At 38.5% G+C, this 16,411-nt stretch overlaps 1 protein-coding gene across 1 annotated transcript in view; it reads left to right on the top strand.

The window, feature by feature from the left end:
- Positions 1 to 632: 632 nt before the first annotated feature.
- Positions 633 to 16,411, top strand: part of LOC308623771 (E3 SUMO-protein ligase KIAA1586-like) — a gene marked incomplete at its 3' end in the record, with an annotated part of 32,149 nt that continues 16,370 nt past the window's right edge. Inside the window, exons 1-5 of the mRNA XM_081246464.1 lie at positions 633 to 746; positions 1,275 to 1,358; positions 5,197 to 5,274; positions 6,605 to 8,581; positions 12,601 to 12,819. Coding sequence (XP_081102590.1) covers positions 726 to 746; positions 1,275 to 1,358; positions 5,197 to 5,274; positions 6,605 to 8,581; positions 12,601 to 12,819 — 2,379 coding nt within the window. The 5' untranslated portion in view covers positions 633 to 725. The remainder of the gene's footprint in view (positions 747 to 1,274; positions 1,359 to 5,196; positions 5,275 to 6,604; positions 8,582 to 12,600; positions 12,820 to 16,411) is intronic.

Raw genomic sequence — 16,411 nt, 5'->3', positions numbered from 1 at the left:
AGGTTCGTCGGACAACAGGTGATCTTAGGCTGATGGGGAAAGGAGGAAAAGCTTTACATGTCCTCAGATAATACCTGTTTTCACACATTTTATCTATTCACAATTGTTTGCGTGTTTTTTTGTTTTTGTTTTTTTTTTTTTGGTACGCGGGCCTCTCACTGTTGTGGCCTCTCCCATTGCGGAGCACAGGCTCCGGACGCGCAGGCTCAGCAGCCATGGCTCACGGGCCCAGCCGCTCCGTGGCATGTGGGATCTTCCCGGACCGGGGCACGAACCCGTGTCCCCTGCATCGGCAGGCGGACTCTCCACCACTGCGCCACCAGGGAAGCCCCTGTTTGCGTGTTTTTTAAAGAAAACGGTTAGTCACTATTTCACTAGAAAGCATTTTAACACCATTGATCTAGTATCTAAACCACAATTTTGTTCTAAAACAGAAAACAGAGAGAGAAGTTGGGAGAGAAAGGTCACCTACTGATTCCCCTTGAGCAGCAGAAGGTTCTCGAGGAGCGCATGCGCAGTAGCTCAGTCTTCCCGCGCCCCTCCGCGCGCGGAGCGATCTCGGCGCGGCCGGAACTACAGTTCCCAGCAGCCCGCGCGGCGGGCGAGTGTGTCCGGGACTCTAAGAGTGAAGCCAGGCCGTACGGGCCTACTGGGCTGCTGCTCACGGGAAGCGGTTTGCAGCCCTTTCTGCCGCCAGTGGCGGCGGCGGCGGCGGCGGCGGGGAGATGGAAGACCCAGGGTCGGAGGTGAGTAGCGGGCTGGGCCCGGCCTTGTGCAGAGCCCGGGGGGTGCTGGGCCGGACTTGGGGTCCGGGGGGCTTAGGGGGCCTGGGGCCTAGGAGGCCTGGGGGGCCTAGGAGGCCTGGGGGTCTGGGGGCCTGGGCCTGGGGGGTTTGGGATCTGGGGCCTGGCGGACTAGGGGCCTGGGGGTCTGGAGGCCTAGAGTTTGGGGCCTAGCGTCTGGGGCCTGGGAACCTAGTGGGCCTGGGGGAGAGGGCCCCGCAGCAACAAGGGCCGCCCGGCTCGGGGACCAATGCTCGGCGCGGGCGCGGCGTGGGTTCCGAGGCCGACTGCCTCTTGGGGGAGCGTGCTCCCTGCTCCTGGGAGAAGGGGTGCGGAGGGGCCCCTGCGGTCCACGGGCGCGAGCTCGGGCTCGCGGAGGCTGGGGCTCCGTTAGGTCTCCGCGAGAGCTTTCCTTCTTCGTTCCCTTCGGAAAAATCTCCTTCTGTAAGTGCGGGGTTGTCTAGATAACCGTGTTTTGGCTTATTTTTATAGATAATAGAATGTGTCCCTCCAGCTGGGCCTGAGGCGTCCGAGTCAACACCCGAGGAAGATGAAGATGACATTCAGTTCGTTAGGGTAAGTAGTGGCGATATTCGGGTTTTTCCGAGTCAGAGACTATGCGTGATAAGCCGTGATGTGAGTACCCCTCACCTGTTCGTTCATCATGCAGCAAACGTGTGTGAATGTCTGATAGGGACTGTACACTGTGGAGCAGGGCATAGGAGTAGGGAATTTGCCCGAAGAGGTGTCTGAGCAGCCCCACTAGGCATCACAAAGCCTGTGGCCTGCGGTGCGTGTTGTACCCTGAATCTCGCCTCTTCCCCTGCACTTAGAGCCGTTCATGTACGCAGGGTTGTGGTCTCCTAAGACTGTTTTGAAATGAGACAAGAGTAACTTCTAAAAGATAGCACACAGGTTAGGGAGAAGGGGCGGCTAGTGATGAGGAATGAGGTAGAAAACCAGAAGGGCTGCAGGAACTCACCTTCTGAGCCTGTGTGTCTCCATAACGTGAAGGTGGGTGGCTTGAAGACTTCACTAAGCTCCGAGCTCATCCTGTTACAGCACAGTCCAGCAGGCGAGGTTCACAGTGAAGGGCCCGTATCACCAGGAGCATCCTGTATCTTTCTGTTTTTATTCCCTTCGGACAGTAGTTTTCAAGCATGAGTAAGTAGAAGTGTGTGGATTCCTGGACCTCACTCCAGACCTATGGAATCAGAAATGGGAGGTGGGGCCCAGGAATCTTCATGTTGGTGCAAATGCAGGGGTGAATGAAGCTGTGAACACACTTTGTAAAACACTGGTTGCAAAAACTGAAGGGGGTGCTATGATACACTTGAGGATAATTTCCACCCCACACTGTTAAAGTTTTATAAAGGCTCTGCTTAAAGTAGTATCTTAGTTAGCTAGAGAATATTTCTACTGTGAACGACTCTTTTTGAATATTGTAGTTAGTTGAGGTTTGCTGTTAAAGGTGTATAATCTTTTTTAACGGTTTGCCTGTTTAATGTTTGTGTGTTTCTTAGTTGCTGTAGGTTTAAGGCAACCATGTAATTGACTTGTTTTTATTTTTATATTAATTTTTTTCAGTTTTTTTTGACATCTTTATTGGAGTATAATTGCTTTACAATGGTGTGTTAGTTTCTGCTTTATTACAAAGTGAATCAGCTATACATACACATGTATCCCCATATCTCCTCCCTCTTGCAAATGACTTGTTTTTAAATCAAACAAAATTCCCTCCCTAAAGGTTGTGGTAACATTGTTTTTATGTTCTAGTAGGGTTATATAGAAATTCTTTAAAAGATCAAGATCATTTCCTTGACATTCTTCCCCACAATAGTGCATGTGGTACTTTTTTCTTGACACTTGGAACTTTTATAAATTTGGGGATACCAAGAAGGATTGTATGCTCACTTTGCCTCCCAATGTGGTGAGGAGTAAGCGATGTAGCTGTGGAAATTGAAGAGCCATGATGTCTGTTTTTGTACTGAAAAACATTTGGAAAGAGGATTGCAGGTGTCATTAGGAAAAATAATTTAGGTTCTTCCTGACCGTGGTATAAAGACAATGAATAGGATATGATGACCTTGATGGTGTTTTGTGCAGCTCTAGCTAGGCGTGACACAAGTGTTTATGATTTGTGTGCCTTATTTTGAGAAACACAGTAGGATTCTACAAAATTAAGGTTGGAGAAATAAATAGGTGTAATTTTGTGTCATACTCTCAGGATTAAATGCATAATCATGTTGTAAATTCTGACTGAGTTAATAGTAATATATCAGCTTGTGTTCAGGTGAGGTTTAGAAATCTTAATTTAAATTTTATTTTAAATATAGAGATTTTTTTTGTATCTTCGCATCCAGAGTAGTGTACATCCAGCTTGATAGAACCTCTTAGAAATAGCCTTGTTTACAATTAGAGGATTGAAGATTTGACAGCTCAATAAGAAATGAATTATATGCACTGAGTGGAATCGCAGTACGAGAAGAATCTAGTAAAAATATTCCTGTTGCATTTAAATGGTGCCACATAAAAAGGATCATTTAATTCTACTTTAAACTACATTCAGATCAGAATTTACTTTCCTCTCACCCCATCCTATGCTGGGTTCCATCAGGATGTGTTTATTACTATGTTTTTATAGTATCATCCAAAGAAGATGAAATGCTACTGGGTACAATGCTCTGCTTGAGGGTTCTCAGATACAAAACAATTTTTGTGTTCTTTTTATATTTTTTATCAAGAAGTATGTTACTGGGCTTCCCTGGTGGCGCAGTGGTTGGGCTTCCGCCTGCCGATGCAGGGGAGACGGGTTCGTGCCCCGGTCTGGGAGGATCCCACGTGCCGCGGAGTGGCTGGGCCCGTGAGCCATGGCCGCTGAGCCTGCGTGTCCGGAGCCTGTGCTCCGCGGTGGGGGAGGCCACAACAGTGAGAGGCCCGCATACCGGGGGGGAAAAAAAAAAAAAAGAAGTATGTTACTACTTGACGTATTCTGGTTTGGATTTCTTAGTTTTTTTGTATAAATCTTATTTTCCAGCCTCAGTCTGCATTGTGGCACAGCATCCTCTTTGTATGCTGCCATATACATAAGCCCCAAACTAAACACAATATGCTAAAAAAAAGGAATGATGAAAATTGGGGAGTACAGAAAGAGCTCTTATCTTTGGTGTAAATTTTCCTGAAGTGCAGTGTACATACAGAAGAGGGCACTTGCTCATTATTATCCTTGCCCTCACTCTACTTTAGTATTAAATTACCATTTGTCTGCATTGGTTTTCTTCCTTTTTTTTTTTTTTTTTTTTTTAATTTTGTGGTACGCGGACCTCTCACTGTTGTGGCCTCTCCCGTTGCGGAGCACAGGCTCCGGACGCGTAGGCTCAGTGGCCATGGCTCACGGACCCAGCCGCTCCGCGGCATGTGGGATCTTCCTGGACCAGGGCACGAACCCACGTCCCCTGCATCGGCAGGTGGACTCTCAACCACTGCGCCACCAGGGAAGCCCTGGTTTTCTTCTTAACTGATCATCCCACATTTCATACTCTCCTAATTTTCTTCTTTTTTTTTTTTTAAATAATTAGCAGTTCAAGTTTATTTTTTATTTTTTAAAATATTTATTTATTTGGCTGTGCTGGCTCTTAGTTGCGGCATGCGGGATCTTCTTTGCAACATGTGGGATCTTCGTTGTGGCCTGCAGGATCTTTTTTTAGTTGTGGCACACAGGATCTTTAGTTGAGGCACATGGGATCTTTAGTTATGGCATGTGGGATCTAGTTCCCTGACCAGGGATTGAACCTGGGCCCCCTGCATTGGGAGCATGGAGTCTTAGGGAAGTCCTGTCTCCTAATCTTCTTGAAGCACAGCTTTAATGTGGTTCCCGTCTCAACACTACTAGTTGATTCCTTTGCCTGTAAAATAAAATCTGGGTTTTCAACTGGGGTATTTAAGGCCTGGTGTATGTTGAAGGTAGTATGTATGTAAAGAAAAGATTGAAGAGATTTGATATTTGGTTGCATAAGGATATGGAGGATGAAGCAGAGATATCAAAGAACTCCATGCTTTTGAGCTTAGATGTGTAAAAGATTATTGATAACCATCCCAGTTAAAAAATACTGTACCATGATATCTGTGTCTTTTTAACATTATCCCTGGTCTACTTCCCGTTTCTAAAGGAGTACATGGCTTTTTTCCTCTATATAGATTTAGGCTCTTTTTGGGTTTTGTCATCATTGCATATTGGTGTTCTCTGAATCTTTACCTCTGCTGGTTCTGTTTCTGATTATTTTGCATCACTGGTCAGGCCACCTCTTCACAGGAATTCTTGCTAATTCCAACCAAAAAACCCCTAGTGATTGTAAAGGCACATTTGGTTTGAATGATTGTTAATGACTTGTAAATTTGCTGACTTCCTTTTTAGGAGGGACCATCAAGACCTGTTCTTGAATACATTGATCTGGTCTGTGGTGATAAAGAGCGTAGTACCTATCATAGTGATGTAAGTATATTATATTTGTGTTCCTTCAGTTGTGTCATTAAGTGCAGTATGTGCTGGAGGTGGCTTGAACTGGCTTGCAAGAATTGTTTGTTAAATTTGAGCTGATTGTTAAACATAGGCATTATTAAAAATTCAAGTATAACTCAGCCATAAGAAAGAATGAAATAATCCATTTGCAGCAACATGGATAGACCTAGAGATTATCATACTAAGTGAAGTAAGTCAGAAGGAGAAAGACAAACACCATATGATACTACTTATATATGGAATCTAAAGTATGATACAAATTAACTTATTTACAAAACAGAAACAGACTCACAGACATAGAAAACAAATTTATGGTTACCGAAGGGGAAAGATAGGGGAGGGATAAATTAGGAGTTAGGAATTTGCAGATACAAACTACTGTATATAAAGTGGATAGACAACAGGGTCCTACTGTATTTTGTAATAACCTATAATGGAAAAAGAAAGTGAAAAAAGAATATATATAACTGAATCACTTTGCTGTACTCCAGAAACTAACATAACGTAAATCAACTAACTATACATCAGTTTAAAAATTTAAGTATATAAAAATTTAAAAGTAAATAGATTATCATGTTTAAGGTAATAGATGCTCAAAACTCTTCATACCCTAATGTCTACACACTTGAGGTTATTTACATCTGTTGTACTGTGTGGTAGAAATATGGTATAACAATGTGCTCCTGAAGGAAGATGGAAGTGTTTACAGCGAGGTAATTGGCAAACTATTGTACAGAGCAGGTCGTGATTTATTATTTGTTCATTGTCTAAACTGAAGGAAGTGATGGATGAAATGTTAACATAGATTAAGCCTAAAAACATAGGTCTCTATCTACTAGACTCTATGCTATACAAAAAATTGAGGAAATCTTGCAGTATTTGAAAACTCTTCATTGATTCAACAAAGATGTTGATGTTATCATTGATGAATGAGTGGAGTTCTGATATACATCTTTTTTTACATTCTTAATAATGTAAATGAAAGTATCAACCACTCTTCACACTAGAACCATACTTGTAAATCATATGAGCAACTTTTCTGTTGAATTGGGTGATCATCAAAAGTTCAGTCAGATTTTGTGACATTATTATTGGCTATAGAATTTAAAAAACTGATAGTGCATTTTTCAAGAAATAGCAAGTCATATTGAAGTTATAGGTATAAACTGAAAATCAAGGTAAGTATTCTAGTTTAAAAAATTTATTTCTAAAATTATATAAAGAAATCATTAACAGAAGTTTTTACATTAACTCTAAAAGTGTTATCATGACTTTTACTTACATATGTAAAATTATTTTTCAGATTTTGTTCCCTAAAATTCCAAAACGACAGGGTGATTTTTTGCATTTTTTAAATGCGAAGAAAGTGAAAATAGGCACAGAAAGTAATAATAGGAACAAAAACTATTGTGGATTGTCTAAGTCTAAGGAATCAAATTTCAAATATGTTGAACAACCAATCATTGAAGAAAAGCCATCATGTTCACCAAAGGAAGAAATGGATAATCTTGTGCTTCCAGATTGTTGGAATGAAAAACAAGCATTTATGTTTATAGAACAGTACAAATGGCTTGAAATAAAAGAAGGTAAATTAGGATGTAAGGATTGCTCAACAGTTCGGCGTTTGGGGTTGAAAGCAGAAAAGCATGTCCATGTGTCCAAGGAGTGGATTGCATATTTAGTAACCCCTAATGGCAGTAATAAAACTACTAGACAAGCTTCTCTGCGAAAAAAAATTAGGGAACATGATGTTTCTAAAGCCCATGGTAAAATTCAGGATTTGTTAAAGGAATCAATTAATGACTCAGTTTCTAATTTAGTGCATAAACAAAGTAATAAAAATATTGATGCTACTGTGAAAGTTTTCAATACTGTTTATAGTTTAATAAAACATAATAGACCTTTATCTGATATTGAAGGGGCAATAGAATTACAAGAGAAAAATGGAGAGGTCAGTTGTTTAAATACACGATACAGTGCAACAAGACTAGCAGAGCATATTGCAAAAAAAATGAAGATGACAATATTTAAGAATATTATAGAAGAAAATGCCAAAATCTGTGTTGTAGTTGATGAGGCATCCACAGTTTCAAAGAAAAGGACCCTCGTGATTTATCTCCAGTGCACAGTTCAGTCGGTTCTTGCACCCATTATGTTATTTGTTGCTTTAAAAGAACTGGTGTCAACCACAGCAGAGTGTATTTTCAATACATTATTGAGTACTTTAAATGATTGTGGTGTCACTAATGAATATTTGAAAGCAAATTTAATTGCATTTTGTTCTGATGGTGCTAATACAGTGCTGGGAAGAAAGTCTGGAGTAGCTACAAAGTTGTTAGAAAATTTTCCTGAAATCATTATTTGGAACTGTTTAAACCATCGATTGCACTTGTCCCTTGATGATTCAATATCTGAAATAAAACAGGTGAATCATTTAAAAATATTTCTCGATAAAATTTATTCTACTTATCATCAATCTAATAAAAATCAAAACAAGCTTTTAGAAAATGTAGCTAAAGATCTTGAAATTGAAATTGTTAAAATTGGCCGGATACTGGGACCAAAATGGGCAGCATGTAGTTTTCAAGCTGCTACTGCTGTATGGCGTGCATATCCTGTATTATATATGCATTTTTCTCATTCTCATTCTGGTTTGGCCAAGAGATTAGCTAACATTAATTTCTTGCAAGACCTTGCTTTAATGATTGACATTCTTGAAGAATTTTCACTACTTTCAACTGCGTTACAGTCAAGCTCAACTAACATTCAGAAAGCACAAAAATTGATCAAACACACCATAAAAGCCTTGGAAAATTTAAAAATTGGTGCTGGAAAGCATGAATCTCAAATTGAAGGTTTGATTAAGTCAGATAAGTTTAAAGATATTCCATTTAATAAAAATAATAAATTTAATGCCCTTCCTAGGAACATGTTACTAGAAAATCTAATTCAACACATGAACTTACGTCTTTTATCTGACAGGAACCATGATGAAAGTATTTTTAATTATTTTGATTTGCTAGAACCTTTTACATGGCCTTATGAAGAAATAACTTCACCATGGATAACTGGTGAAAAAAAATTATTTCATTTGTGTGAAATTTTAAAATTCGAAATTGATTTGAATGATTTTCGGGAATTTGTAAATAATAATGTAAAGTCAAACAATGTTTCAATTCCTACAACCGTACAAAAAGCTAAAAAGATAGTTAGCACCATTGCCGTCAATAGTTCTGAAGCTGAAAGAGGTTTCAATTTAATGAACATAATTTGTACAAGGGTGAGAAATAGCTTAAGAGTAGGTCATATATCAGATTTAATGACTATAAGTTTGTTGGGAAAAGAGCTGATTGGGATGCAACTCCCTTTGTAAAATCCTGGTCAAATTGCAATCACAGGTTAGCTACAGATACAGGAGTTCGGCAAAAGTCAACAAAAGCCTGTGAGAATCAGTTGGCTATATGGACCGTACAGTAAAGAGTATTGTGTGGGAATTCCCTGGTTAGGTCTTGGTACTTTCACTGCCGTGGCCTGGGTTCAATCCCTGGTCAAGGAACTAAGATCCTGCAAGCCGCATGGCGTGGACAAAGAGAAAAAAGTATGTATATGATTTTATCATTTGTAAATTGTATGCTGCACATCTTTTATATACATACATTTTTATTTCAAAAGCCAGTTGTTAAACTTTATTCAGCACGTTGCTGTTTAAAAGGCATTCTCCAAAGAGATAAAGTTGATTGTTTTTAGGAGCAATGGGTTTTTAGAGGTTGGTCCATGTCTGCTAGAGTGGGCCAAATACATATTTCAGGGGATCCTATACAGAACATCCAACAATTCCATTTTTGCTTTGTTTTATTTTTTTGTGAGGATATGAAAGAGTAATATAACCCAGATGACTTCTAAGCCCTGGAAGTTATATCAAATAAAAGAGAAATGGAATAAAAACTACAAGCCTTGTGACTTTTGTCTTTCTCATTTCTATATCTGCACTATCTAATATGGTAACCACTAGCAACATGTGGCTATTAAGCATTTGAAATGAGTTCAGTAGGACTAAGAAAGTAGATTTTAAAATTAATTTTAATTAAACATAAAAACTAAAGCAGTGTGAAATATTTTTGTTGAACTCAACTTATTTGTTTTTTTCAAAATACATTTAACTTTGTTATCTTGCTTAAGGTGTGATTGTTGGAATGTGCTTGTCAGACTCCATGTGCTATGTCTGGTATTACATATAAACATCACTGATTGAGTTGGTGTTGGATTCAGTGTAAATTATTTTTTCCTATGAATCAATGTAACGTAGTGTATTTATCTGAATATTTTACGCTGACAACAGGAATTACAGTGATTACTTCTGTAAATCATAATTGGTAATTGATATACTTGTTTTACTTATTATTTTTCTAGTTTAGACATGAATATGAACGAACTTTAAATTTTAAAATGAAGGCATACTGAAAAAGCAACAAGTAGAACTGCAGAAGCTAGTCCTACAACTGGGACAGTAAACAGAAAGACTGGAAGAAGGTATGTTGCAGATTTCACAGTGAATGACGATTGCAGTTTGTTGTGGCAGAGAAAAACAAGCTATAATTTAACAAAAAATAAGACAGTAAGGTAACAATATTGAGACAGTTCCAGCAAATGCATAATGAATGAGTGAATGAAGTTACCTTTCAAAAGTCAAAAAAGAATTGAAATTTAGTCGCCTGAAATCACAATGAAATGTCCAACAGAATTTTTTTGAACAATTTTTAAAAGGATTGAGTTTGTTAAGTTTGGCCAGATATAAAACAGCTTGGATTCTTGCATGAAAAAGAACTAGTTTTAGATAGATGGATAGTAAAGTTCATTATTTTAGTTATAGAAATTGTTAGAAATTTATGAGTTAAAGCCTAAAAATGTCTTATAAAAAAGTACAGAGTCTTCAGTAGTCACCAAATGTTGCCTGTAGAATACAGGAATTTTTAACAATATTAAAGATTAATGGATTCAAAATCTGAAAAATTACAGGTACTTTTCTTTAGCTTTAGATGAGTTATGTAATAGCAAATGTGCTGTCCAAGTAATACTTGGAGTGCATTTTGTCTCATAGGACTTAAAAATTTACAAAGAAATAATTTCAATTCATGGCCTGTATAGCTATATTTTAATCTTTAAATTATCAAGAGTTTCATCTAGATGAGAAAAAATTACTTCTTGTCACAATAAATGGCATTCCAGCTAGGTTAGGTCAAAAGTCAGATTTCATTGGACTTTTTAAATGAGCTTGGTGTTTCCCCTATTTCTTCATTCCACTGTGTGATACAGTTTGAGAGTACCTGTGCTCAGTTTTCCGAAATGGTCTCTATGATAGTGTCATGGGTACAGTTGTTAGGTGTTAAGTGCTATGAGTCAACATCAGCTTACAGGATTGCTGAACGAATTAAAAGACAATGAATTTAGTGATTTGTGTACTCTGCCACTTGGTTGAATTGTGGAAAAGTTTTACAAAACTTACTGTACTGTTAACACCAGTTCAAGATGTTCTTGCAACAACAGAAATGCTAGTCAAATATTTAATTAATAATCAAAGAGAAAATTGGGCCATTTGTTTTCTGCTCAGTATTACACAGAATATGAATGATCTAAATTTGAAGCTCCAAGTAAGGGAAAAAGCCTACTTGTGCTACCTAGACAAATACTAGAATTTATTTATTTATTAAAGGAAAAAAATTTTAAATATTTATTTATTTATTTATCTTTGGCTACATTGGATCTACATTGCTGCGCGCGGGCTTTCTCTAGTTGCGGTGAGCGGCAACTACTCTTTGTTGCGGTGCGCGGGCTTCTCAGTGCAGTGGCTTCTCTTATTGGGGAGCACGGGCTCGAGGCATGTGGGCTTTGTTGCTCTGCGGCACGTGGGATCTTCCCGGACCAGGGCTCCAACCCGTATTCCCTGCATTGGCAGACGGATTCTTAACAACTGCGCCACTAGGGAAGCCTCTAGAATTTATTTTGAAAATGAAACTTTAAAAAATAAAAGAATAACTTTACACATTTTTCTAATATGAATTGGTATGCATAAGATTTTAACTGTTTTTGACAGGTAAATTTACTACAAAAACTACAAGAAAAATTTGAAAAATGTTACTTACTGATAAGTTTAGAGTTGCTTTTCAATTTACCCAGTAACTCTGAGTTCAGTGTTAGCAATACTGAGCTGACACAAGATTTATTGAATTTACTTAACTTGGACAAATGTAGTTTTCAAACTGATGTGCTTTTGCTCTGAAGGCAAATCAATTTTTTTAAAATGGATGAGCAGGATTTTTCTGGTGTGGATTTAAAAAGTAAAGGAAAAATTTTCTTTCAGGTACTGGCAAACTTAAATGTGTTTGGAACAGTATGGGTATGTGAATCTACTTTTTTCAACTGTAAGTTTTATGAAATTTATGTATAGATCAAGTATTTGTGAGGAAAAAGGCATTCAGATAAATTGAGATGAGCTTTAAGTATAAAATACACATCAGATTTTAAAGACTTAGTATGTAAATCATCCCCATTAATAACTTTATATTGATAACATGTTGAAATAATATTTTGGAAAAACTGAGTTAAATAAAATATTAAAATTAAATCCATCTATTTATTTTAACTTTAGAATTACATATGTAATTAGAAGTACATTATAATTCTTCTGGACAGTACTCTGTATCTGACGGTACTCTCAAATCTGGGTTTCTCTAATCCAGACCTCACTCTTGACTTCAAGATCCATAGTCAGCTTGCCTTATCATTTTCACGTGTTGTCCCATAGGTATCCAAGCTGAATATGTCCAAAGCTGAACTTATGCCTCACCATATGTGTTTTGGAGAATGGCATGACTATCCACCTAGTTTCTCAAACTCGAAACTTAGAAGATATTTGAAACCTTTTCTTTATCTTGCCTTTTCTCTCTCACCTTTTAAATATCTCTGAATCTATATTTTCCTCGTTATCATCACTGCCCTTGTTTCTCTTGCTTAGAGTACAATAATAACTGCGTCACAACTCTCACTACCTTCATTCTTGTCCCTTCCTAATACATCCTCCACAGTAACTCAGAAATGGCCATTCTGAAATACACATTTATTCTTATAACTTTTATTGGTCAAGAAGACATTCAGACTCATAACAGAAAACCCAACTTAAATCACTTGAATGGACTTATCATTTTGAATAACAAGAAATCTGGAGATGGCTGCAGGCTTTGCTTGAGTAGCTCAGTGGTATCATTGCTGTGTTACCTGGGATGCTTTTGGCCTTTCCCTTAGGGTTATAGCATGACTGGCACAGTTTTACACATGCTGGATTTAAGGCAAGAAGGCAAGAGGTGGAACAAGCCCTGGGTATCAAAAAATCAAAAGGTTTGCCAGAAGCCTTTTCTAGTAGATTTGCATTTCACTGGCAAGAACTGTGTCAATGTGGCCATCCCTCATTGCAGTAGAGGCTTGGAATGTGAATTTTTACCTTTCCTAGCTTCTGTAATAAAGGTAAGCAAGGGGGGCAAGGGGAGTGGATGGTAGTTTAGCCAGTCTGTGAGGTTTACCATTTTTCTCCCCTGCTGAAAATCCTTCACTAGTTCCACACTTTCTTCAAGATAGTAAAGTTCAACCTTTCTGGTTTCCTTATAATAAGAGTTCAATTTTTTTGTCTTTTTCCCCTACTAGGTAGTGAGTTTCTTGAAAAGAGTCTATAACCCTGGTTATTAGCAATGTCTAGCACATAGTAGAAGCTCAGTAAATGCTTGCATAGTATTGGACATTTCCTACATATCAGTTCATTTTTATGAATCGTTTACATCTCCAAATATTCCTATTTCCCAGTGAACTTCTAAGGGAAATAAGATACTCTTCTGTTTTAAATTTCAGGTATATAGTTATGCCTTATATAACCTTTCATGTTTACTTTGAAGAGAAATTGAGGTACTCTTAAAAATGAGTTGAAAATATTTACTGGTTTTTTAATATTATAGAGATGTTCAGGGTTTGGACAGAATTTTCAACAAGATTTTTATATTTAGCATTTTTTAAAAATTGTAGTTGATAGTGTGAAAAACAAAAACATCTTATAACCAACTTACCTTATAATCAGTACTGCTACCTGGTTTTACTGCTTAAGTTTGTGTTTTAATTTACAAGCATGTTGGTGCCAAGTGATATTTCTTTACTTGTCATGAGTTAATGAGGAAGGTGAGGAACAGTCGTAATATAAAATTTATATTCATCCACATTAGAGGAAAATGGTGCACTTTGGTAATCCTCAAGTTTTGAGAAGTGGTGCAGATTTGACCAAAAAGCATGAGAAATGGTTAAACAGGCAAATATAAAATACCATTTTTTCTTGTTAATTTCTTTAAAAGAAAGCAAAAGTTGTAACATTATTTTGTCATTTGTACTAGACACATGGCAATTAGAGCAGGGGTCCCCAACCCCTGGGCCATGGACTGATACTGGTCCGTAGCCTGTTAGGAACTGGGCCGCAGAGCAGGACATGAGCGGCGGGTGAGCGAGCAAAGCTTCATTTGCCACTCCCCATCGCTTGCATTACCGCCTGAACCACCCGCCCCCCCCCACACAACACCCCCCCCGCCCCCTGCCGTGGAAAAATTGTTTTCCACAAAACCGGTTCCTGGTGCCGGAAAGGTTGGGGACTGCTGAACTAGAGCATAAAATAGTAGGGGTTAGGTATAGTGAAGTATATGGTTGCAAAGTTTCTATATATTACATGAAGTGGCACAGTATTAACTGCATAGAAAGAAAAGATTGTATAACTAAAAAATATAAATAAAATGGAAGTTTAAAAAATGTTTAAATATTTTTTAAAAGGCAGGAAAAGGTACAGAAGAACAAAACAGTGAGTACGAACAAAACTTACAATTATGTTTAAATATAGCCATAGCAATAATTACATTAAATAATAATGGTCTGGGCTTCCCTGGTGGTGCAGTGGTTAGGAATCTGCCTGCCAATGCACGGGACACGGGTTTGAGCCCTGGTCTGGGAGGATCCCACATGCCGCAGAGCAACTAAGCCTGTGTGCCACAACTGCTGAGCTTGCGTTCTAGAGCCTGTGAGCCACAGCTGCTGAGCCCACGTGCCACAGCTACTGAGGCCCGCATGCCTAGAGCCTGTGCTCCGAAACACGAGAAGCCACTGCAATGGAAAGCCCTCACACCACAACGAAGAGTAGCCCCCGGTCGCCACAACTAGAGAAGGCCCACGTGTGGCAACGAAGACCCAACACAGCCAAAAATAAATAAATAAAATAAATTTATTAAAAAAGATAATAATAATGGTCTAAACACACCAGTTAATAAGGCAGAGATGAACCAAAATGAATAAATAGCAAGGCCCAATAATGTCTGTCTAGAAGGAGGTAGATATAAAATCAAAAGTTGAGGGTAAATGGATGGGGAATGTACTTTGGGATTCCTCCTGCTATGTACTAGAAACCTTGAACATTGTTTATAAACATAAGAAGACTGAAAAGATGGAGAGAAGGCAGACCAGCTATGAATGTTAGAACTCACAGAATGATAGAATGGTGAGTTCCTTGAGTTTTCTGTTTGCCTCATATCCCAGGCTTGGAGCTGAAGAAGCTAGCAACCTGGAAATGCCAATGGATGCAGACAAGAAAGCCCTGCAAAAAGCCTGTCTTCTCTTCAAAAGATCAGGGAGGGGCAGGTCAGCAAGACAGAAAACATATTATTTTACACAATAACCTCTCTGCTTCAGCCAAATACCACAGAGAACACTGCAGCTTCACCTAAACCACCAAAGGCCAAGTGGGGAGCCTGGGCTTCCATCTTTGCCAGCTTATAATGAAGTACCGCTGACCTGAATCCTATCCCACTGGGTTGATGTCAGAGGAGGCCTAATGGAGAGGCATGACGTTTACCTTTGCTCAGCATTAAGGAGCCCCTTTCCCCAACTTCAGGTATTAACAGAAGCTAACTAGGGAGCTTGGACTTCTTTACTACCTGGTAGTAACCAGGCAACAAACAACATCCCTCTTTCTGCTCCTCAAGTGGTGTCAGCGGAAACCAACTGAAGCAGTAAGTTTATGATCTAGAGTCTCATAATATAATAACCAATATGTCTATGTCTGTTTCAATAAAAAGTCACATGTCATTCCTAGGACCAGGAATATCTTGAGTGAAAAAGACAATAGATACCAACACTGAGTTGCCATAGATGGTAGAATTACCTGACACAGATTGTAAAGCTTCAACAAGCAATTAAAACATGTTTTTGAAACAAATGAAAACATAGAATATCTCTGCACAAAAAAGAGGAAGTCTCAGCAAAGAAGAAGAAGATATAAAGAACCAAATGGAAATTTTAGTAATGAAAAATACAATAACCAAAATAAAAAACTTAGTGGATTGACTCGAGAGGAATGGATGGGACAGAGGAAGGAATCCGTGAAGTTGAAGGTAAACAATAGAAATTACACAATCTGAACAAGAGAGGATATAGACTGGGGAAAACAAGAATCCAGCCACAGGTACCTGTGGGACTGTAACAAAGAAGCTAATATTCATGTCGTCAGAGAACCAGAAGGAAAGGAGGAGGGCAGGGCTAGAAAAGTATTTGAAGATATATTGTCTGAAAACTTCCCCCATTAAGCAAAGACAAATCTCAATTCAAGAAGCTGAGTGAATTTAAGAAATCCACACCAGTATATATCAGAGTCAGACTTTGGAAGACTAAAGACAGAAGTCTTGACAGCACTGAGGAAGAAAGGCACCTTACATATAGAGAAAAATAATTTGAATGACAGAAGAGGCCAGAAAGAGGCACAACATTTTTCAAATACTGACAGAACTGTCAACATAGATTATCTGGTGAAAATATCTTGCAGGAATGAAGGAGAAATCAAAACATTCTCAGATGAAGGAAAACTAAGGAAATTTGCCATCAACAGACCAATGCTAAAATGAACATTTAAGGGAAGTTCTGTAAACAAACCATTAAAGGAGGAATCTTGGAACATCAGGAAGGAAGAAAATATAGTAAGTAAAAAATAAGGGTAAGCATGAAGCAGTATTGTGTTGTTTGAAAGTGGACTTAGATTTGTTGT

This window comes from Mesoplodon bidens, assembly GCF_964165515.1.
Source record: "Mesoplodon bidens genome assembly, chromosome: 10".
Lineage (NCBI taxonomy): Eukaryota > Metazoa > Chordata > Mammalia > Artiodactyla > Ziphiidae > Mesoplodon > Mesoplodon bidens.
This window is presented reverse-complemented; position numbering and strand designations above follow the sequence as displayed.